The sequence below is a fragment of the Theobroma umbraticum genome, unplaced genomic scaffold (assembly GCF_002168275.2).
Source record: "Theobroma umbraticum cultivar Fairchild unplaced genomic scaffold, ASM216827v3 scaffold_44.0, whole genome shotgun sequence".
Classification (NCBI taxonomy): Eukaryota; Viridiplantae; Streptophyta; class Magnoliopsida; order Malvales; family Malvaceae; genus Theobroma; species Theobroma umbraticum.
Genome location: NW_018397255.1, coordinates 9796946 through 9822033, shown reverse-complemented (window position 1 = coordinate 9822033; position 25088 = coordinate 9796946). Strand labels below are relative to the sequence as shown.

The 25088-nt window shown below is 33.6% G+C and overlaps 1 protein-coding gene and 2 pseudogenes across 3 annotated transcripts; all 3 read right to left on the bottom strand.

Moving 5' to 3' along the window:
• Nucleotides 1-9919: 9919 nt before the first annotated feature.
• On the bottom strand, nt 9920-11874 carry LOC110408918 (F-box protein At3g07870-like). The gene has a single exon (XM_021418063.2). The coding sequence runs from the start codon at nt 11354-11356 to the stop codon at nt 10100-10102; it is 1257 nt and encodes a 418-aa protein (XP_021273738.1). The 5' UTR covers nt 11357-11874; the 3' UTR covers nt 9920-10099.
• Nucleotides 11875-18475: 6601 nt separating this feature from the next.
• On the bottom strand, nt 18476-21115 carry LOC110409350 (F-box protein At3g07870 pseudogene; annotated as a pseudogene). Of its 2 annotated transcripts, none has more exons than XR_016350761.1 (2): nt 20885-21115; nt 18476-19839 (listed from the first exon to the last, which is right to left on the bottom strand). The product of XR_016350761.1 is annotated as an F-box protein At3g07870 pseudogene, transcript variant X2 (transcript). The 2 variants fall into 2 exon arrangements; XR_016350760.1 differs by having other exon boundaries at nt 18477-19868; nt 20885-21114.
• An 871-nt stretch (nt 21116-21986) lies between these two features.
• On the bottom strand, nt 21987-23183 carry LOC110409829 (F-box protein At3g07870 pseudogene; annotated as a pseudogene).
• Between the last annotated feature and the right edge of the window lie 1905 nt (nt 23184-25088).

Below are 25088 nucleotides of genomic sequence, written 5' to 3'. Positions count from 1 at the left end.
TAGAAAATTTTCAAGTTTGAGTAAAAAACATCAGAATACTTATTATGTAAACTAGGTGTTTGATGGAATGCATCTGTTTGCATACTCTGCTACATAGACTGAAATGGAAATATTCCTTCATGAAAAATAATGTTTCTAGATATTAAAACTCTTTGTGCACAAGGATCATATACATTGTAACCTTTCAAATCACTTAGATATCCTATGAAGATACATTTAGTAGATCTTTTATCTAATTTTTTGTCTATGCTAAGACAGTGTTGATACAAAACATGGGCATCTAAAAACTCTAAAGTGTTCATAATTAGGTGACTAATGAAATTACAAGTCGAAAGGAGATTTAATTTGAAGAACTTTAGTTGGGACTTTATTGATGATATGCATTGTAGTTAGCATTGCATCTCCCCAAAAATGTATAGGCCTATTAGACTAGTGTATAAGGGCTTTAGCAAAAGATAAGATATGTTGATGTTTGTCTTAACAATTTTATTCTATTGAGGCGTGTCCATAACAAAATAAATGATGGATTATTCTAGTATTATCAAAGTTATCAGTGAGCTTAAACTTTAAACCATTGTCTGATCTTACGCATTTGATTGAAAGATCAAACTATTTTTTAACATAGTTATTGAAAAAAGGAGTAATTATCAAAACATCTGACTTACTGCTCATAAGAAAAACCTAAGTAAAATGTGTGAAATCATCCAATTATAAGAAAATACCTTTGACCAAATAATGTGGGGGTCTCATATGGACCTCAAATATTAACATGAATAAGTTGAAAAGCGTAGGTAGAACTCCAAACATGAATTGGATATGGAAGCTTTTTCTATTTTAACAAAAGAACACTTCACAAACCAACTCATTTTAGCAATAAACATCCATAAATTGTTTATGTATGATGTTAATTCTCTCCAAAAGAGCATGCCCTAACCTAAAATGCCATAAGTCGAAACATTTGTACTTTGTTTTACAAGCATTGATTGTAGAACTAAAAGGAAACTCGACTAGTTTGTCAAAACAAAAACTTGATATGTCTTGTTCATCTAATTTATCTCGAATGAAGTATAATCATGAGAAATCCTTAGCAATGCCAATCACTATCCATGAGAGAATGTCTTGTACAACATGGTACATATCAATGAAAAATACACAATTTTTCTTAGTTTTAGTGAGCTAACCAATTGAAATTATATTGAACTTGAAACTTAGGACATACAAAATATTTCATAAGACTAATTTTGGATTTGACTTTACTATTCCTACGTGAGACATGGGAACTTTTTTATCATTAGGCAGTTGGACAAAGCAATTCTTGACAGTTTTATAGTGAATGAAGCTCCTTAAGGAACAACATATATGATCACTGGCACTAGAATCCATAATGCAATAACTTTGTTTAATCATAGTAATATTTACATTTTTAAATCTAATAGGCAAATTATTTGATGTATTGAAGGAAAAGTAGCTTGAAATAATACCTACAAAGGTAGAATTCACAAATAAATAAGCATTGATTGTAAAACTAAAGGGAAACTTGACTATTTTGTCAAAACGGAAACTTGATATGTCTTGTTTATTTGATTTATCTTGCGTGAAGTGTAGCCTTGAGAAAGTCCTAGCAACCCTAATCAGTATCCATGAGAGAATGTCTTATACAACACAGTGTGTATCAATGAAAAGTACACAATTTTTCTTAGTTCTGGTGAGCTAACCTATTGAAATTAGATTGAACTTGAAACTTGGGACGTACGGGATATTTTATAAGTTTAACTTTGGATTTAGCCTTATTGTTCTGACATGAGACATAAGAACTCTTTTATCATTAGGTAGATGGATAAAGCAATTCTTGATAGCTTTAGCATGAATGAAACTACTTAAGGAACAACATATATGACCACTGGCACCAGAATCCATAATCTAATATTGTTTAATCATAGTAATATTTATATTTCTAAGTCTAAAAGGTAAATTATTATATGTATTGAAGCAAGAGTGACTCGAAATAATACTTGCAAAGGTAGAATTCACAAGTCAGTGCTTTGCCTACTAAATATTTGATGAAATGCCTTTACCTGCATTGTTGCTTATACTATTCTCATTTAAGAGATCTATTAGCTTTTTGACCAGTTCTTTGATGATGGATATTTGAAACATGGGACCAATATCAGCCAACTCTTCCTTTTGCTCAAATTGATGCTTATTCTTCGTTAATACATCATAAATTGCAAATACATTGTTCACAACATTTTTGGCTTTCTTGAAGTTCCACTTGCCTTTCGTGAACTTGAAATCCTCAAGAACCCCTATGACCCTATAACACTTGTCCTTATTGTGTCTTTTCTTTCCACAGTGATTACAAATTATATCTTTCCTTAATTTTTTTTCTGGTTATAATTTGTGGCAATAAGGGCAAAAGATTCAAGGACAGGCTATGCTTAAAGAAGAAGGTTTCTTTGTGTTTCTTCCCTTAGAACTAGGCTATAAACCATATCTAAGCTTGGAATAGGATCCATTAATATAATTTGTGATTTGACAACTAAGAGAAACTCATTTTAGTCCATTCAAAAACCTAAAAGCTATTTCTTTTTGGATTTGATTTGAGTACTTTTTGAAGCAGTTGAGGTTACATTTACCACATTTAGTGTGTTAGAGAGTGATAGATTCTCATTTCTTCCAAATGCCTGTAAGCTCAATAAAATAAGGATCAATTATCCTAGTGCCTTAACTAAGTTTCCCAAGGGAATATTGTAAATTGCATACCCTAGTCTCATCAAGTTAAGCAAAGTTTTGCTTCAATGTATTCCAAATTTCTATAGCTAAGTCCATGTAGAAAATAATTGAAGTAATATGTGGTGAAATAGAGTTAAGTAGCTAAGCTACTATTAGGGATTTGTTATCTCAAGTTTGGTTATAGATCCATTGATAAATCTTGTCTTGTTTCTGATAAAAAGTGCAAGCAAAAAAGATCTACTCCAAGCCACATAATTATTAGTGGTTAACTTAGGGTTGATAGACATTGTACTAGGGTGGTCAGTGTGATGAAGATAATATGGTGAAAAGGATCTACTATGGGTGAAACTCTAATGATCTGTGTACTAGGTTCTGATTTGGTTTCAATAGGCTCAACCATGGATAGCTAAGCAACTACTTAACAAGTAAATTTGAATACTAATAGAGTCCAAGATTCCTTCCTACTTTGATACCATGACAAAAGGTGAATATAAAAAAGAGAAAAGGACAAATGCAGTACAGAAAGAGAATGAGAAATGTCAAGTTTTCTCATTCAATCAAGGCTTATTAGTGAGTAGTATATATACAACTGATTAAAAATAAAGTAAGAAAGAGAAAAGACTATAATTTCATCTTAACTAATTTTGAAAACAATTATTTACAAATGGAATGGTGCTTTTAGCTTATTAAGCCTTTCTTTCTTGGTTGGTTTAAAATACTGTGTTCAATCATCTTTCTTGCCTTTTACTTATACTATGCATTTGATGAACTTCTTGTTCCCAGGTTTACTTCTTTATTCTCCAACTCGATATTCATTAGTTTGTTGCACAATCAAACATATGGAACCTAGGTTTATTTATTTTTAGCCCTTCTAATATAATTCATGAACTTTGCGTAAATGTGACATGCAATTCAACTTATAATTTACTGATGATTGGGATTGAAACGATTTAGAGAAAGTCCATATTTATATTAGCATTGTAAGATCTCAAATATCATATAGTAGGATTTCGATAACAAGTCTTGAGCAATGCTTTGCCTTGTGTTTGTCAACATCTTTTAAGTTGCTTTGACATAAGGCTTAGATTCCACATGTCAAAACATCAAAATTTTAACAAAAAAAAAATCAAAGTTTTGGAGCACATGTTCTTACTTATAAAAAAGGAAAAAATATTAAATGTTATACATATTCTTTATTTTAAAATGTGTGTTTTATTTTGTTAATAATATAGTCATTATATATGTATTTTAAAATATTTTACTATATAAAAATTAAATTAATTTTGTCAGAGTATAGTAAAAATTATATATACATATCTTTTATTTTATTTAATTAATCATATCAAAATTATGATTTTATCTTTATCTATACTACTTATTAAGGCATATCATATCAATACCTATATATAGAAGAAATCCTAAAAGGGCTCCAAATTTGTGCCACGTAGATGGCCTAATTGAGGGCCACGTGATGGGTCTGGTGTTGCTGCATATAGTGCAATTGAGCCCTTTATTGTTTGATTCGTGACACGTGTCACTTGGTTTAGGCTTTCAATTGAGGCAACCAATTGGGTGCCACTTATCTCAAGTATTGATTGATTTGGTGAGGGTGTTTGTGGTGATGTTGATTGATTTGGTAAAGATGTTTGTGGTTTTTTATTTTCTTGGTGGTGAAGAAGTGAGGGGCATTTAGAGATGTAAATCGAGTAGGGTACTCGTTATTTTTTAGGTATTTAACTTGAAACTGTTTAGCTATCAGGATATCCAAATTCTATTAAAACTCACATAAAATTACAAAATATTATCTAAAATTGAATTGTAATAGTAAAAATTATCTGTTAAATATCCAAATTCGTTAAATACCGTTTAAGTTGATAAATTTGGCAAAGACTTGGAGTGTTTTCCATCCTCTTACGAGTTTAATCCCTACTACGTTTGCATCATAGTTTAACTAATATAAATTAATATTACATTTATTAACTTATGAAAAGTTAGGTTGGTTGAGATGGTAAAGATTGTGTTAATTAAGAAAGACAAAAGTTCATATCCTACTAAATAAAATTTTTTTGTAACAATATATATAATCGAATTCGAGTTTAGGGTATCCTAAAAGTGATACTTAGATCTGTGTCAGGTTTTAAAAGCATCACCCTAATCCGTCCTATAACTATGGTATTTATAGAAAATTAGCATGCCATTTTGGTCTTTACGCCTATAATCCTTCTAGGTTTTTCTTCTTTCTTTGGTTTTTTCACTTTCTTTCTATCTTTTTCTATGTTCTCTTCTTGTCTTTCTTCTTCCACTCCGCTGGTGATTTATTTTTTTTATTTTGGTTTTTTCCTTATTTTTGTTGCATTATACGTGTTTTTTTTTTGTCATTCATTTATTCAGGTAGTTTGCTTCTTCCTTTTTTTTTACTCCTGATTTCTAATTTCATTTTTATTCTCTATTCAGGTTGTGTTTTTCTTCTCCTTCGTTGCTGATTCATATCTAATTTCCTTTTTTATTTTTTGCCTCGGTTCAAGTTGTGTTTTCCTTTCTGTTTTTCTTCTTTTGCTATTGATTTATTTATTTTTTATTTTATTTTTGGCTTATTTTGCCTGCATTCTTCGTGCTTTTATTTTGTCTTTCATCTATTCAGGTAATGTCATTCTCTTTTTTAGTTATTTCATTTCTAATTTTTAATTACTTCTCTTTTTTTTTTCCTTTGTGAATGTGATACAGATAATTAGTTGTGCTTTTTTACTTATATCTATTGCCATTGGTTTTTGTGTTTCTGCTTTCAAGTTTCCTCTCGCAAGCAGGCCAATTTTTCCTTTTTCTTTTCCGTTTAATTTATTTTTCCTATTCTTTCTAACCTTTTGCTTTGTTTTTGGATAGTTGCGATAATTGATTTATTAAAGACTCTTATATGTTACAAGAAATTGTTTTTAGATTTTGCGGTTGATCGAGTTGTTGTGTCCAGAGTACATGATCATGCTAAAAAGAAGGTAGCTTCAAATTGTCTGTTATAAGAGTTTTTGTGATTAAATGAGGTTTTAAACTTCTTTTGAGTATAGGCTAATTTCAGGTTTTTTGTTTATTATGCCTTTTCTGGGTGGTTCATGGTATTTCTTTTGTTAATGTTATTGCATCATATGCGCCAAAGCTATATCACAGCCAATACCCCAATCTCAACTTTTCAAATCAATAGAGTTTCCAAAGCATCCCCTTTCAATTTTAGCTATCCATTCTAACCAATAAAAATTCACCTTAATACAATAAAGTAAACGTGTAATGTACGCTTTACTTAGGTAGCAGCTAACTTTTTAATACACGCACATTTTCGTCAAATTTCCTATGTCTTTTTTCTAGTCAGCATTAATAACCTACATCATTAAGAGTGATCAGTTGCTTACAATATAAAAGATTAAAAAGAGGAATTTAAAAGAAAAGAAAGTATAAAAGAAGAATAATTATAATTTTACAAATCTTGCATGGCGCATTGGGGCCTTAGGTCCCCATGTTAGCTGGTAGGACAATACTCCTTTTTAACCAAATCATGCACGTTCAGCTGGCCATGGGGCTTCCAGATTCCTCTCACGTCTGTTTAGCTTTTCTTGCATTGTTTTTGTATCTTTCCTTCTCTCTGCCTTTTAGGTTTCTCCACCCTCTCTATCACCTACAAACTATATCTCCCTGCTTCCCTATTTGGATAAACTCATCCTATACTATAAGTTATTTAGAAAATCCTATGACCAATCATTTTAATTATTAAGTTCTTTTCATTGTTTAATCAGTATCTCTATAATTGATTGAAAGCAATGCAGGGATTAATTCTTCCATATTTCAAAGTATTTCTTTCTTATTCATATTTATTTTATGATTTATCAGTATCACTCTATACATACATGTGCAAAACTTTTTGTGTCTTCAATGTTCACCATTTAATCAAAAATACCCAGTAACTGTGATGAATTCGTAAAATCATTTCCGCCTTTATGAATGATTTTTGTGTTTTTACCTTATTGTTATCTTTCTTTTCTTCTTTCAAAGTGTACTGTTTATTCCAATATTTAAGTCTCTTGATGACATTTCACCATACAGTTTTTATTTTTTTGTAAAAATTATGGTCTACTTGCAAATAAACACAAAACTAACAATAAACGGGGCCCGCCCCCCTCTCTGATTCTCGAGGAAGGGCCCCGTTGAATTCTTAATAATTCATAATAGTTAAGGAAGGATCAAGGAAGTTGCCAGTTTTCGCTATCCTGAATCCTTTTAGACAAGCTTTGCCTCCGCTTGCACATGATCGGTGTATGCCTGTTTTAAGGCGTATACCTATGGATGGGACTTTCGATTAAGAAAGGCCTTTTAAAATACATGGCGTTCTCCAAACCAACACGCTGACAAATCCACAACTCAGTTCCAGACTTTTCGCAAACCTTTTGTTCATGAATGTGTCGCTGAAATTCAAATATCAGTTGCATAACAGAGTGTCTTTTCCTTTTTGTATCAAGGCACTAACCTCTGCCAAATAATTTAATCATAACTTCTGTACATAACTGTAATGCTGACAACATATTAGCAAAATCACTTAACTTTGACGCTTTTTTTTGTAACAGAGGACACTCTATAGCTACAAAATTACTATAAAATTAATTTCAAAGCTTTTGTACCAACAACACTATATGATACCAAAAACTTTATATAATAGCCCATATGCTCTTATAGATCTCTTTCCATTCCTTCTCCAACCCAAATCTATCTAACAATCAATATAACAACTGATCTCCTCAAAATATTGATTTTACCGGGCTGAATTCTTCTAGTAGGCAGGGGTACCTGTGTTTCAGCAGTGATTAATGGGACAGGGAGGCAGAAAAGGGTAAAAGAGGAGGTTGCGGGCTAGGCCTTTGGGCGAGGACCGGCTACAATTTCATCCAGCCCCAAAAAAGCAAAGCCTAGTCCAAATGAATGAGACAAAGAAACACAACCTAAATCCAAAAGGAATTAACAGCCATAAGAAAATAGGTAAGCTTTCATAGGAGCAATGGATACGTGCGCTTTCCCTTAATTTGCGCTCCTTTTTCCTTTCCTTTGCCCACTTCGTCCCAGTTCACAACATAAAATGTTGTGTTCTGGCTGCATTAAAAAACAAAAGCATAAACTAGAGTGGTGCACACCAAGCTTTTGAAAGTGGGTTTAAAGTTTAAAGTTCAAAAGGTAACACTAATTCCCTTAAAAGCTTGAACCAACTATATATTTCCCTTGCTTGGATGCCTTCACTGAAGACGAAAAGCTAAGTTAAACTAAAGGCAAGGCCTATCACCACCAGTCCATCTGGGCCATGTGCAAGATAGTCTGTGAGCGGATAGGCGACAGGACGTTTGGCATCATAATGGGAGTTTCAGGTTAATCAGAGCTTGTTAGTGGTCCTGCAGATATGCTACTGCCTGAAATTAAAATGATCTTTGAAAGTTTGCAGCTGGAGGCGAAGCTTTTGGTACTTTGGTGCAATGCTTGCTTGCCTTCTTTTCAATAATAAATGCGTATAATGCATCCATATTCTATTATTTTCACTGCCAAGCTAGTTTACATCTTTTGCTTTCAGATTGAATTTCTGAAAGTAAGATTGTTAAGCAACTGCTTCAATGGACGTCGACGGAGATTTTGGCTATTGGGGGATAGTAGTCGTCAGTTCCAAAGCGGGATAAGTGACACAGTGCATTTGTTTTGCTCAAAATTCCATAGCATATTCTTCTTTCAACGATAATGCAGTCTATTGGCTTATCCAGTGATTGAAAAACAGAAATATAGCACTTACTCGTAAAAAATAAACCATTTTTAGAAACACACCAAATGAAACTATGGGATCTAATCTTTTCATTTATGAGCAATAAATTCTATGTAATGTACCCGATGAAGATTAATTAAAGGGGTCAACCGATACAAACTTATGACCTGCAGTAGAAGGCCCGGAGGCATTAGTTTTCTTTGCCCCACAGTGCTCCCCAGGACGCAGATCAATGACCTTGGCCATTGTTTCTCCAAAATGTTTTCCGTTCTGATTTGTGACCATTTCCTGATACGCGGGTGAAAACCAAAGGGCATCTCTAGATGAATTGGATATGATCATATGTAGGTTGGTTCTGAGCCAAAATGTGGTCAGGGTTTGTGCATGTGCTCGCATTGGTTGCCAGTGATGTCAGATAGTCATGGAAAAGCGTCAAAGAGATAGTCTAGTGCAGTGTTTTTTGGTTTTCTTTTGTTGTTATCATTTATTAGTGGACAACAGGACGCAGAAAAGATTTATACGTTATAGAAAGAGTAAGAAGAGTATAGCGGCTTCAACCTGCAAAGGATGGGGCAAGATTGTGGAAATAGTTTAAAATTTCAAAGTAAAACGAAAATCATTGTTACTTGCAAACATTTCAACGGGGGAGAGTTCCATTTCTGAAGGGAATCTCTCTGCATGTGCCACAATAGGACACATGAGAGGCCCCTTTGTGACTTGACTTTAGGGCCACTTATTCAACTTTGGATCAGTGGCAAAAGCATGATCGGAGGACTTTTCTCTCTTTCCATGAATTTTTTAGGTGCCAGGTTAAGTGGTTGAACTACCTGTCCTGTGCCCTTTATGATTGAAAAATTCCTCATTTGAAAAAATTTGAGCCCATTAGGGAAAAGATAATACTAAATTAAATGAATACACTTCTTCAGAACTTGCTCTCTGGTTAGGATCGTACCCTTCCAGCTGTCCTAGGACAGCATGGGACAATTCAGAGTTAATTTGAGAAAAAAATAAAAATGTAAAAACACAGTTATTGAAACTTCTTGCTGATTATTTAATGTACAATTATAATGCAGGTGAGTTAGGAGCTAGAGAAAAGCTGTTCACATGCAAATAGAGCAGCCAAAGTTGGTTTTTCTTGAAGGTTTGAAATAGATTCATACCATTGAATACTACTAGTTTATTGTCAGGCATCAGAATTTTTAATTATCTGTTCTCATGGTTGTTGAGTTCTTTTTATCTTTGTCTCGTTATACAATTGTCAAATCTGTTTTTCCTTTGTTTGGTTACATTATCCTTATATTGGCCTAGAGGGATGAATTGTTATCTAACTTTTACAGGGAAAGAGCAATGCATTTGATTCCAGAAGGGGATAGTGCATCTATGCAGTTTGTAAAGCAGAAATTCAACATCTAAATTTCCCAAATTTTGAATTGTGTTTAACATTCATAAAATCACAATGAGATGTATCAAGGTAAGAAACGACCTAAATTCAGGAAGTACAAACAAACATGAGAAGCACTTTTCTCTTATGGAGCAGCAAACTCACAGGGAAAGAGGCATCCATTTTTTCATTGCTGCAACGTTCACAAATCAAGGAGGGGTGTTAATCCAATTGAAACTGCCTGCATGAACAACTGTTTGAAACCAATTAGGTATCCCCTGAAATACAAGATCCCTAAATTTCCCTTTCTTGGGATCATAGGAGACTAAAACTCTGTTCTTATACTCCAACAAGATTTCACCATTCTCAAGTAAGCAAAGAACTCGAACAACTTTTCCATTTGAAGCATTCTTCCAAATCTTCAAAGGTCTGTCTCGGTCCAAATTCTGTTTCAAACATTTCGGCATGTAGGCTCCAATGCTGAACTCTTTGATCCAAGACTCCTTCACGTTATAATCTTTCATAACCCATATCTCCAATTTCCCATAATTTCCATAAACAGCAGCCGCAAGACAACCCCTTAAAACAGACAGATGAAAATTACACCTGTTTAGACCACCACAATCGGGTTTCGGGACCTCTCGGAATTGTTCATCTGCTAAGTCAAACGACATAAGCCGGCGAGCAGGGAAATATCTGCGTGGCCTACTCACCCAGTGCAGTCTTCCACTAACCAAAGCCTCTGAAGGGCGCCTTACAAACTGGTATGATACTTTTCCCAGACTCCTCCAGGCAGAGCTTCCCAGAGTGAAAATTTGAACATCTGATTGCGGATAAATGATTCTTCGGGCACGATTGTAGCTACTACTTGTATTCCTATAGTAAACTATCTTAACTACCTTGTATTCCTTTGTTTTTGGATGGAATCCAAAGCCAAACACTACTTCCTGATCTGGATATTGTCTAGATTTTGGCAGCTCTATATAATCCATAGTAAAAGGATTGTAAACATATAGTGCATCGTTATATAATGAATCAGATAAGCATAATAAACCATTGCAAGATCCTACTACATCAAATTCAGGCATGGTAGCCTGGAAAGGTACATAAAACCTTTTTACCTTCTCTTTGTCTTGGTTGTGAGCAGATAAATCTACAAAATAAAGCTGGTTTCGGATGGGAAAATCACAGTGAAGGATGAGGCACGGATTGCTATCAGCTTTCCAGGAAAGATGCATACCAGCAAGAAGAGGATCTTGAGCTAAGGCACGCCATCCTCTGCATACAAACTTGAATTGCACCAACGATGTGATCGGTAGCCTTGAAAGTATGTCCACGATGATTTCGTGTGGAAGGATTTCCATCCCAGTTGTCTGTGGTTGATCATCGTCATGGTTGGTTTTCCTTCTTTTAGCATGTTTCTCATCATCCGAGTCCATGGCTAGGTAGAGATTTAGAAAACACATGGGTTACAAAGAGTAGGTTTGGAGATCAAAAAGCTAAGTTGAAGATAAACATGGTAGACTTTGATGAGATCAAACTAATATTATAAAAGAGGAAGAGAAAATAAAAGGGGAGACGGAAACCACAAGGAAATTAAATAGTGTTTCTTTAGAAACCCATCATTGAACAAACTCCCTTGTAGAAAAGTTTTAATTTTCCATTGATTACCGGGACAAAGGAAAAGGGAATTGATAGACACAACAATCTGCACCGTCCAATTAAGCATATATGGCCAAAATATGAATGCAGAAAAAGCAAATTTTATGAATCAATTCCATGTCAATGCAAAGATGGCCCTACTGATAGTGACCCTGCAACATTTAGTCTTGAAAATTGAGAGCAGAAAATTTGACAAAATTAAAATAAAAAAGAATAGCAATAAACAAATATTATTTTCTCTTGCTTTCTTCTTCAAAAGCCAGATGCTTCTGTATGTATCTGCCTTCCCCTCGCAAAAGGATTTTATTCAAAAGGTGCTGGTAGTGATCATACCGATCAATGAGACTTTTTACAAAGGGCCACTTTTAATTATAAAGGTCCAAGAATACAAAATAAGAGTCACTCAAGAGGATAAATTCAGGGTAAAGAGAAAAAAAAAACAAAAAATAAAATGACTTGATGATATGTGTGGTAATGGAAGTAAAAGATAAGACTGAGAAATAGCTAAACGAACCCGAAAGTTCCCGTAACTTTCTGCTTTATTTGTATGCTTGTTATAAAGTCTAGCGAGGGAAGCTGAAAGCACTAGATCCATGAAAAGTTGGATTCCAGAGTTTGGAAGAACATGTTGGGAATTAGCTTCCAGGAAGGTTACAACCGGTATAGTAACATTACTGATTTCAATGTGTTTCGTTGCACTTTGCATTTGCTAGTAAATAAATAGCACTGAGCCGTTTATTTTACAATATGGGGTCATAACTTTTCTTGGAAATACTACGAAGGTAATCCATGAAATTTACCTCCCTACCGCTCTTTCTACAACAAAAAGGTAGCGTTAGGCCCTCGGGGCGACTGAAGACCCATGACTATAGGCCCCCCCTCCTTTCAAGAAAATAAAATAAAATAAAATAAGAGAAAATGGTCAGTCACGATTCATGTGGCTTACCTCATGCCCAACACGGCATGACTCAGTCTGTGCTCTCGCTATTAAATCTTTTTTTTCTTCGGTAAACAAAATTTTTATCTCACAGTTTTGACCAAATATTTATCACAGTATGAAAATCTCATTTTGTTCTGATTAAATTAATCTTTTATTTCTTGCTGTCACATGTACCAAACATCCAAGGTTAAAATAAATGCGCAATTTGATAGGAAAAAAAATATAATTGCAACAATGTTTCCAAGAAATTATTTGTGAACTAAAGGGTTCAATGTGTTCAATGAGATTTCAGCAGGCAATAAGTGCTAGGGAGCTAGACTTTTCAGGGTACCATACAGAATATGATGAGATCCTTTGATTTATTTGCTTCCAGCCCAAGCTGTGGTCATTTGAAAAACCATTTGATCGGTACGTGCCCTAACTTTAGCCCATCTATTACCCAAAGACTTTCTTTGAAATTTCGCCAAACAAAATTTCAGGGTTACTTCAGAAAGATGCAACCATGTGCTTGTACAGTTTTACACACCATTTCCTTGCTCATCAACTTACCAGTACTGCCGTGCACAGGACAGAATGAAAAAGAAAGGAAAAAAAAACCAATGCCATGGTGCATAAAGATGCAGTGTTGGACATTTAGATGCAAAAACAGTGTATATTTTCTGTATAAACAACTCCAAGGTCATATTAAATTGGGAAAAAACCATATAGAAAAGGTGTTATAACGGCCTGCACAAAAGCTCAAGCTATACTTCTTCTAGCACAATTTTTGCAGCAGCTTGTGGCAGAGACTATTTGGAAAAAGCTGAGCTAGTAAACAGCAAACCAATCAGCATGCAAGAGCCGATTGTTTTTCCACAGGCAACGGCGAAGGTGGGTAATTGTCGCATCGCCTTGAATCTATCTTTTATATTTTCAACTTCTCAATTATTTACCTTCTCCTAAGAGAATCTGGCATGGCGATGATGATATCCCAGAAAGAAATTGAGGTTGTAAATGAATTTACAGTAGCAATAACTCAGTTTGGTGCACAGCCATATTAAGTTAGCCATCAAAGTGGGCAAAAACTGACAGTGGAAGATGCATTTTGCTTCAAAATTTTCATACTCACATGTTTAGCAAAGGTATCATTCATTCTATTGAGGCCACCAACAAGATTGGTTGTGTCAAGCCAGTTAGGCATTCCATGTGATTCAAGATCCGTAGATGTTCTATATCATAGCCCCTAAGAAACCAGTCATATGCATCCATACTCCAATGAGGTCCCACCACCTTTTAACAGGCAGAAAACTTGAAAATTACTTTTGCCCAACTGAAACTTGCTTGCTAGAACATAGGACTTGAAAATCGAAAATATTAGGGAAAGGTTTTAAGGCATGTATCAATGGTAATATCTTTAAAGTTTTATTATATCAGTATTCGTATTGGTGTACAAAAGGATAATAATCGATAAATTATAAAATATAATAAAATTTAATGATTGACTATGTTTTATATTGACCAAATCAATTGTTAAGCACTCATTAGCATGTAATAACATTATCAAACTATTATAAAGTGTTTTTGTAACAAAATAGTATGAAAACAATTTAAAAAGTATTTGGAGAAAGAAAAAAGTGATTGTAAATTGTTTCTGTATATTTTTAGGAAATCAAAAAGTCTTATTTATAAACAAAAATATATATTTTTTATATAGACATAACATTTTGAATAAATATAAGTGTTTCAATAAATATAATAATTTGAACAACATAATTATTAGATTAGATATAACTATTCAAAAATCGTTCTTTTCGAAAATGTTGGATTTGAATTTTAGTGAGAGAAATTAAAGCTTAAAGTTTCAAGTTCAAAAATAAAACTCAATTCGTGAATCAATTAAAACCTTTAGATTTTATGTGTTCAAGTTCGATTTTATATCTGCAAGGCAAACAGGGGGGTTAAGATGTTGTATGAAGAAGTATTGACCTCTAAAAGCTTAGGGAAATCAAAATACAGAGAGGAGCAAAAGATCATTAATGAGAAGCTTATGACAAAGGTACAAAAGGAGCCGACTGGTATTAATGTTCATATTCCAGAAAATGACATGGAATGGGTCACACGTAATGTAGTTGCTTTAATGCAGGAAAACTTATCCATTAAACTAATACAATCTAGATTGTTTTATAAGGAAATCTCTATCTACATCAAAACTTTAGGCGGATTAAAAACTCTCATTACTTTTGGGGATGAACAAGAAATCAAAATACTCCTTAAAAACTACCCAGATATGTTCGATTCCCTTTCCCCTTTATTTACTTTGATGATGAGAAAGGGAAACTAAAATAGGTCAAAATTGAAAACCTCCCAATTCATCTCTAGTATAGAAAGGTGTTCAATGGAATTGGTAGATTATAAGGGAGGGTTATCAAAATTTGTAGCGCTATTACCAACCTTGAGCCCTTTGATTTCACCAGAATCCTCATCTTAGTGCGTGAGGGCATTAATATACCAGAAAAGGAAGAGATGGAGATTAATGGTCACAAGGCTACTCTGAAGTTTTCGAAAGAAGACAAGGTTTTCAAATCTTCGATGAAAGAGGTGTCACAAAGTAGTAGTGCACACAATAATAGTGAGTTGCTCAAGGCTAAATGTCATGAACCAACCTTGTACTAGACTATGATACGGTAGAGTTATCAATAAGATTAAGTCTTTTATACCTTTAAAAGAAATGACTCTCTTTCAAACAATGCAATAGCTCGTGGTGACACTTCTAAAAATACTTATTAAGTCTTTAGAGAAAAAACCCTTTAAGCGTTGTAATGGTTACTAGTAGAATACTTGTAAAATTTCGTAAACTCTTTATAAGAGGTGAATAGTCAACAAATTATTGGACTGCCTCACTGGTAAAGGTATGCTCGCAGTCAATCATCTAAGGTTGCCCTATGGCTCGACGATGGCATGTTTTGGTTCCTTTGTAATTCATTTCATATTAATAAAATATTTTTCTTTTTTATAACTCAGTGGTTGCATATATGGCATTCAGTATGCCTTTTGATTTTAATGTAGATTCTCTTAGTCTAATTTGCTATTATTATTATTATTGGATCAGATATAATCGAAAATTGGTTGACTTGCGTGGAAACGTCCACTCAAGTGCCACATGGACTATCCTATACTACTATAATTCTATACTAGTTAGTCTAGTAATACATAAAAAGATTGAAATGCGTCTAATAAATGTAGCTATAACATATTTATATTGCTCGCTTGATAATATTATTTATATGAAAATCTCTAAAGGATTTAAGCTACGTAAAACACAAAATTTAAATTCCTGAGAAATTTGTTAAATTAAATTAAATGAACCTTTATATAGGTTAAAGCAATCCAGACATATCAAGTATAATCGCATTAATGAATATTTATTGAAAAAAGGTTATAAAAATGATTTTATATGTCCATGTATTTTTATAAAAAAATTCAGATCTGAATTTGTGATAATTGCTATTTATGTTGATGATCTAAACATTATTAAAACTCTTAAAAAGTTATTAAAAGTCGTAGATTACTTAAAGAAAGAATTTGAGATGAAATACCTTAGAAAATCAAAGTTTTGTTTACGTATTCAGATTGAGCACTTGACAAATAAAATTCTTTTTCATCAATCAAATTACACAACGAAAGTATTAAAATAATTTTTATAGACAAAACATATCTATTGAGTTCACTAATGATTGTAAAGTTACTAGATACGAAAAACACCATTTCCGACCTCATGAGGATGATAAACTTTTGGTCCTAAAATATCATATCTTAAGGCAATTGGAGCACTAATCTATTTTGCTAGTAATATATGACTTGATATATTATTTACTATAAATTTATTAGCAAAATATAGTTCTTTTCCAACTCGAAGGCATTGGAATGGAATTAAACATATGTCTCGATATCTTCGAGAAACAATGGACATAGGCTTATATTACTCAAATGTATCAAAATCCACTTTAATTGGTTATGCAAATGTAGAATATTTATCTAATCCACACAAAGCTCGATTTCAAATAAGTTACTTATTCACATGTGAAGGTACAACTATTTCATAATGTTTTGGAAAACAAACTATGTTTGCTATTTCTTCTAAACTTGTAAAAATTTTAGTAATTCATAAGACAAGTTATAAATGTGTCTGGTTAAAATTTATAACTCAACGTATTTAGGAAATGTATAACTTGTCAACTAAAAAAGAAATTTCAATAACATTATATAAAGATAATACTACTTGCATAGCACAGTTAATGAAAAGATATATTGAAGGTGATCAAACAAAACATATTTTGTTAAAATTCTTCTTTACTCATGATCTTTAAAAAAAATGTGATATTACTGTTCAACAAATTTGTTCAAGTGATAATCTAGCAGATTTATTCACTAAAGTCCTTTCTAATACAACATTTGAATAGTTGGTACAAAAGATTGAAATATATTGTTTAAAAATTAAAATACATCATTTTAAAGATCTTAAATAATGTAATCATCAGGGGAATAAAATACATACTGTACTCTTTTCCTTCATTAAGGTTGTTCTCATTGGGTTTTTCTTGATAAAGTTTCTAATGAGTTAGTATTTTAAAAGCATATTCTTTGAAAGTATTATGTACTCTTTTTCTTTCACTCGAATTTTTTTCATGAGGTTTTTTCCATGAAAGGTTACAGCGAGGCGTATTCTTAATAAAATAGATATTCAAGAGGATTATTATGAACATATGTACAAATATCTATTTTGTTATGCATATCTAAATTGGATTAAGATTAAAATTTAATCTATTCATCTAATCTCTTAATATTATTTGTATTTTGTAAGTTCTATCTAGAAAATGGATTATTAATCTATAAAGAAGTCTCTCACTTCATTTGTAAATATACACTTTAATAAAATCTTCTTACTTTCTCTAAATACTTCCTTTATAATTATTTTTTTTATAATTGTTCTTTTAGTTTATATTTTGTAACAATAATATCATTCTTACCGATCAAAATCAGGTTTAAGGATTTCATGGAATTTCTCGAGAAGGTAATGAAGTCTCCCAACGACCGTTTGCTATGATGGCTGGTGAAAGAAGATGGTAAGGTACTGCTCCTCAATTTCTCCATCAGGACTCCCAGCCACTCAAATGTGAACCTCAAACTGCATCAAGTAATGTATGTGCTATATTTTACATGCTATCTCGACAATCTTATCTTCCTTTGTCCTTGGTTATACTTAACTATACACCAAATAGTAGAACTCCCACATGTCTAGGATACTTTGCATTTGGAAGAGTCATAGAAGCATGGCATGTGATTGCATTGACCCACAAAAACATACCTAGGCATAGATTGCTGGGTTGGAATTTTCTTCACTATCAAGTTAATATCCTTTCTTATTAGTCAAAAAAAATCTTATAAGAGAGCTGATTTGGGAAGGACAAATCATGTACGGTCAATCCTGGATCATTCTCAACCTTAGCTGACAATGCTTATGTTAAAAAGAACCAGGCTATCTGTTGAGCTTCACCAAGCTCGGCATACAGACTTTTGATTGCACCAAAGATGCGTAGGCCGTATGTAAAGGACAATATCCTGAGAAGATGCTCCTTATTGCTGGTTGGTCGGTTGTTGCAAACCTGCTTCTTTTGAACTGTCTTTCAGCTATCGTATTCCTAAGGAAAAGGACATCTAGATACATGCCAACATGCTACACAGAAATGAGCGGATGATCCTGATTGCATTTCACTGTAATGATTTCATTAGTGCGGAGAATGTTTCGGAAACCGGTTAAAGCACGCGAGATTCCTTTGAAGCTGGTTTGCGGGAAATTGATTTGCGTGTTCGTGCAAATTTTAAACTGGGTAACATGTAACCTTATTGGAAAAGGGTCGTCTATCTCCCATGCATATGGTAGGCCAATAGGGGCGCTGATCCCAGTTAGGCTTTGAGTCTAGGAGCAAAACGATGAATTCATTAATTGGTTAATTCAGAAAGTCATAATAATTAATTCACGATAAAAAAGGGTAGTTGGGGACGGTAGAAAACAGCTTCAAGAGCTACGCAACAGGCAGTAGAATCTAAGATGGATGAGTTTCTAAAGCATCAATGTAACCCTAGAAAATAAATACAGCAACCATTTAAAAGGCAGTACAGATTATAGGAAAAGCAAAGTTTAGTTTCAACAAGAAGAAAACTCACGGAAAACAACAGTTTCTTTGTTATCTTAGTACTTAGATACTAATGAGGCTGCCAACATGAACAACCATTTTAAACCAGTTCGGGGCTCCTTCAAATGTAAGATCCTTGAACGTTTCATGCACTGGATCATAGAGAACAAGTGCATTGCTTCTATGCTCTAGTAAGATCTCACCACTTCTGAAGCAGCATATGGCTCGAAAAACTGATCTAGGGGAATGGATCCTTGCATTCATCCTCTGTAATTCTTTTGGCAGGTAACCTCCAATGCTAAATTCTTTGATCCAAGACTCTTTAATATTATATTCCTTCATAACCCAAATCTCTAATCCCCCACTAGCATTGGAAGCGGCTGCAGAGAGATGACCTCGAAGATTAATCAGTTCATAAAAACCCCTGTTAAAGCTCCTGCAATCAGGCTTAGAGACCTCCTGGAATGTCTCAGCTGCTAAATCAAGCGATATGAACTGGTTATCAATGTTGTATTTTCCAAGTTGAGAGATCCAATGAAGTCTCCCACTGACCATAACTTGTGATGGTTGCCGAATAAATCTGTAAGGTACCATCCCTAAACTTCTCCATCTGGAGCCACCAAGAGTTAAAATTCGAACCTCAGCTTGAAATGGATTAGACACAGCAACACGGGGCCTAACTCCAGGCCTTTTTCTTCGATAAACTATCTCAACCAGTTTATATTCTTTTGTGGTTGGACTGAAACCAAATCCTAAAATTCCCACTTCTCCTGGACCCTTCGACAATTTTGGCAGCTCTATCGAATCCTTGGTTAAAGGATTGCAAATGTGGATTCGTGCAGCATTGCAGAAGCATAGCAGGCCATTACACGAACCTACCAAATTAGCATGCTTTGCTGAAAAAGAAATTTTCTTTAAGATCTTGTTTCCTTCAGGGTAAGCAGCAAAATCTACAAAGTAGTACTGGTTTTGGATGGGCCAATGACTTTGAAAGATGATGCCTGGATCATAATCAGACGTGTGCGATAAATGCTTATTAGCAAGTAGTGAGCCTTGTATCATGCTTCTCCAGGAATGGCATACAGACTTTGATTGCACCAAAGATGTTATAGGAAGCCTAGATAGTATGTCAAGGACAACATCCTGTGGAAGACACTCCATCCTTCTAGTTGGTCTGCATTACAAGTTTGTTCTTTCTTTAAACTGTTTTTAAGAAAAGTAAGTACATTAATAAGCAGAAACTTAGAAGGCACAATATCAGTAAAGGGCTTGGTGATCAATAGTTAAACATACTGCACTTGGACAACATCAACCTATTGATTAAACAGAAAAACGTAATGAGCAATGACATAGTGGTACTGTATGGAAGTATGGAATTCACCAAAGAAACATCTCATTGTAAAATATTTGCCTTCTCAAGTTATGGAATCAAGCAAAATAATAAATCGGTCATTACAGCTATCCCTTGTATTAAAAAATGAAAATAAAAACAATATGGAAATAAAATAACAATGTCACTATTTATACCTACTTGAAACTAAAAAATGTTATTCACATGTCTTACTTTATAACATGGCCTAGATCATCTTCGGATCATATGAATACCTTTCTAAGTACTGTTGCTCCTTACCACTCATATATGGTGCATTCTTCACATCTAGCAATGCTTATTTTCACATCTGAGTGTTTTTAAAACTACAATCTCAGACCATACCCAAAAAACAACCAGAAAACCGTCTCCCCTTTTGAAATAATTAAATAAAACAAAATACCCAACTCGATCACCCTCCCTTAACGAGTAATATACCATTTGACACAAAGATATCTGTCATCGGGATTATTAGCACACCAAGGAAGGGAATGCCAATTATTTGCACCTAACGTCTGGCAGACTGAGCTACTAGTTTTTCTACTCATGCGGCTTTTGGTCTCACCCCTTACAAACAAAAAAGATTGTCAGCATCTGATCAAAGACCCTTTTGACTGACTCTAAGTTGGAAAATTATGTCAAGTAGTTGATCAACATGTTCAGCAGCTGAAACCCCTTCACTAGCTCGATCATTCACAAAAAGAATTCAGCTTATCTAAACCCAGTTTTAATACAGAAAATAAAACGTAATAAACAAATTCCAAAGACAAACTAAAAAAAGCTATCGAATAATCAACATGGTGAAGATCAGTTAGAACAGAAGGAAATTGATTTCATATGGTCAACGTACCTATTTGGAGAACATATTCCACGATTGGAACAAGGCAATGAATTTCAACAGGAATTAAGATTTCTTTGCCTAAGTAGAGTTTTGTTCCTAGGGGGGTGCGCTTTTCTCTGTTCTGTTCTAAAAACTTAAGACTTGTACATCTGTTTTGTTCCATTTTCGGTATTTCCCAGGCGAGGTGGAGCCACGCCAGATGTTCAGCAATTCTGTCTTCTTTCGTTCCCAAAGATGGAAAGAGAAATGGTGGGTGGGTGGTGGAAGAAACTGGGCCATGAGGGTAACCCATTTTGACCCAATCAAAATAGGAAACGAAACTACACAGAGTAGTGCCTTTTCGGCCTAGAAGCATAACTGAAGTTTAGGTGAAGTCAATGAAAATTTTCAATCATAGTATTAGTCTACAAAAGAAGAGACAAACAATTGGAGTTATACATTGCCCTTAAATTACCTGTTATCTTGAAGAAAACAATTGCAATAGTAAGTTTTATCATTATTATTATATTTAAACCTTTATTTCAACCAGTTATGACAAAATATATTTTATCATTAGTAATCATAGAACGAATTTAATTTTCCATATAAATATAACTTTTTAATCAATTTTTGGTGCACCTCAATCGATTTAATTGAATATGTTATTTTGTCTTAAATAAAGTAAACAAAAGAAAGAAAGAGAAGAAAAGATATTCATCAATGCATAGGATATGATTATCAAAATTGTTTACTTAATTTCTATTGAAAATTTAACTAAATCACTTGATTAGGAAGTTAAATCCATTGGCTTAACCCCTTTGGGATAAGGAGAATTCCAGTAAGATGGATTGTTTTAGTTTTTAACCACTTGGTCATAAACCTATTGGTTTATTTTAGGAAGTTAAATGATTTGAATTTGAAAATAAATTAAAATTATGACAATGTGTGAATAATAAAAACTTCTAGTACAAAAGTTTAATCCCTTCTACTTGGCTTATTTTGTTATATCCATGGATTTGTGGAGTAACTATTCCCAAATTGATGGTGCCAACTTGCCGTTCACATCCTCCACAAATCCATGCATATAACAAAAGGAAAAGAATGTTTCTTTTTTCTTTTATGATTTCGCCTTTCAGGTATTGATGAAGGTATTAATCCAATTGAGGCTTGCAACATGAACAACTACTTTGAAATAGTTTGAAATTCCTTCAAATGTAAGATGAAGATCCTTGAATGTTCTGCAATGGGGATCATAGAGAACAAGTGCTCTATTTCTGCACTCCAACAAGATCTCCCCACTTCTCAAAAGGCATAAGACTCGCATGCATTTTTTATTCATATAAAACCTTGAATTGTTGAAAGATTCATCTTGCTGCAAAATTGGTGGCACGTAAGCTCCAATGCTAAATTCTTTGCTCCAAGACTCCTTGACATTATATTCCTTCATAACCCAAATCTCCAACTGTTCATAATCATCCTGATAAGAAGCTGAGGAGAGACAACCTCGTAGAGCCACAATTTGCTCAAATCGCCTGTTGGCTAAGCTAATGCAATCAGGCCTAGGGACCTCCTGGAATTGCTCAGTTGCCAGGTCAAAGGATATAATAGGGTTTTTTGTTTCATTTCTGTTAGGATAAGCAACCCAATGCAGTTTCCCATTGATTAGAACCTGAGATTGCTGCGACATCATCAACTGGAATGGCACGGTTCCTAAATTTCTCCATGTGGGGCTACCAAGAGTTAAAATATGAACCGCCGCTTCAATTGAAGCAGAAGCACTAATCGGAGCTCGAACGATATAATTAGTAGATCGAGGAAAACGTGGAAAGGAGCCTCCACAAGTTCTTATTTGATATGATATCTCGACAACCTTGTATTCCTTTGTGGTAAGATCGAAACCAAATCCTTGCACTCCCACATTATAACTAGGGTGCTTTGTTAGCTTTGGCAACTCTGTATAATCCCGCGTAAAAGGATTATAAATGCAAATTTCAAAGCTTTGGTGAGAGGTATGCAAGCATAGCAATCCATTACATGATCCTACCACATGGAATTTAGGCAGCGGCGGTATAGCAAGTTTCTTCATGATCACGTTTCCATCGTTTTGACTAGAGAAATCTCCAAAATAAAGCTGGTTTTGCATGGGGTTATAGCTTTGTAAAATGAAGCTTGGATCATTCTGAATCATGCGCCAGAAATGCTTGTTGACAAGCACTCGATCTCGTATCAAGCCACGCCAGGCTCGACACACGGACTTGGATTGCACTAAACTTGGAATGGGAAGCCTGGATAGTATGTCGACGACAATCTCCTGAGGAAGACGCTCCATTTTGCTAATCGGTTGTCGCGGTTTTGTTCACTGCTAGAGAGTTCATGAAGTATTAGCTAGAGAATTAATATAAAGATAATTACATTGTATTTCCAAAGATGGCTTGGCGATCAAAACGAGGTTTAAGCTGTATACGTACAACACATTTTGGTAAGAATCAAACTAATAATAACTAGTAATAAACAGAAAAGCCAAAAACAGCATAGTGAAATGGTGCTAGATACGAGCTACTAAAGCACATCATAAGGCAATTGTCGGTATGTAATGCACCAATTATGAGCCGTCTGCGGTTCGGGCGGCTGGACTAGGACCGCGCAAGCCTATATATCCCTCGTTTTGATTTTATTGGTTATATGTAATAACTTTTAAAATTATTATTCTATGCATGTTAGTAAAGTATTAAATTCAATAACTAAATTTAAGTCATTGTCACCTGTTCATTTGTTAATTTTTGTCTTCATTTAGCAAATTTATACAATTTATTAAATTGCTAAATTATAATCTAATGAACATATGTAACAGTTTTATAAATTCGTTTATGGAATTTATGATTTTGAATGCATGGATAAGATAATATTTTTATTTTTGAATTTTTTCAGACTTGAAATATTATTTATTTAATTTTATTTAAATTTTAAAATAATTAATATTAAATATATTATTAACCGCAAATTACAGACAAGTGTAACATCAATTCGGTCTTAAGGCTTACTCGAGGGCCTTGCTGTGTGGACAAAATACGGGCTGCTTTTGGGCCCTTATTTTTGTAACTTGGTTTGAACTTTGTGAAATCATTTTGTTCTTTCTCTTACCCATTATTCAGCTTATTAACGAAGAATGTAAGGAAGTTTTTTAACTTCGTAATTGGATTTATACAATTGTCACGTATTTATGTTATAAAATAGTAATTTTTTTTAAAATACATGATAAATAGACACGTGTTCAATTTTTAAAAATTGTTTGTGGGGGTTGAAAAACTCCATTATCAATGTATTGGATAATAATCTTATTATTTTTCTTCTCCCTTCGGTAAACCTTTTCTTTTGGGTGTTGAAATGAATTAGGTTGCTCATGTAAATGTTAAATACTCTTTTTTCACCTTTGCTTATATAATTTCCTATTGTTTGATCGCAAAATTGGGCTTCTGGTTCTTTATATTTTCTTTGGGTGGATGTGAGATGTCACAAGTCAGAATTTAAACCCAGTTTCATGTAATATTAAATTCTAAAAATAGAATTTAAATAAATTTATAAATTATAATTCATATTTTCAATCAAAAAGACATATCTATAATTGTGCAACGTCCTCACTGCACTAGCTCTTCTCCTGTAAAGGAGAGAGACTTTTATATCAATCTAGATCTAGCTTGACCATTGTATCTCTCATGGGGCTCACATTAGTGAAGATTTAAGTTTATTTTAATACTAAATGTTACGAGTCAGAACTAGCTCTTTACCTGTAAAGGAGAGAGACTTTTATATCAGTCTAGATCTAGCTTGACCATTGTATCTCTCATGGGACCCACATTAAGTGAAGATTTAAGTTTATTTTAATACTAAATGTTACGAGTCAGAATTTTAAATTTTGAAAATAGAGTTTAAGTAAACTCATAAATCACATACTATATTTCTAACTCAAAAGAAATGCTTGAAAAGTGTTGAAAAACTTATATTTATATACCTAAGATTCACATCATCTCTTATTGATGTGGAATTCATGACATGAGAGGAATAAACGATATAAAAAAAGCTGACAATAATAACATTTACAGCAAAAGAATAACAAGAACATTCCCATATTAAAAACAATTCACATAGAAAAATATCAAGAAAACATTGAAATTAAACCATGAATTAAGATTAATATTTAGAAAACAACTTAAATGAAAGGAGCAGCAAAACATAT

Coding starts and splice junctions, on each gene's coding strand:
- LOC110408918 (XM_021418063.2), bottom strand. CDS start 11,356: ATGTGTTTTCTAAATCTCTACCTAGCCATGGACTCGGATGATGAGAAA.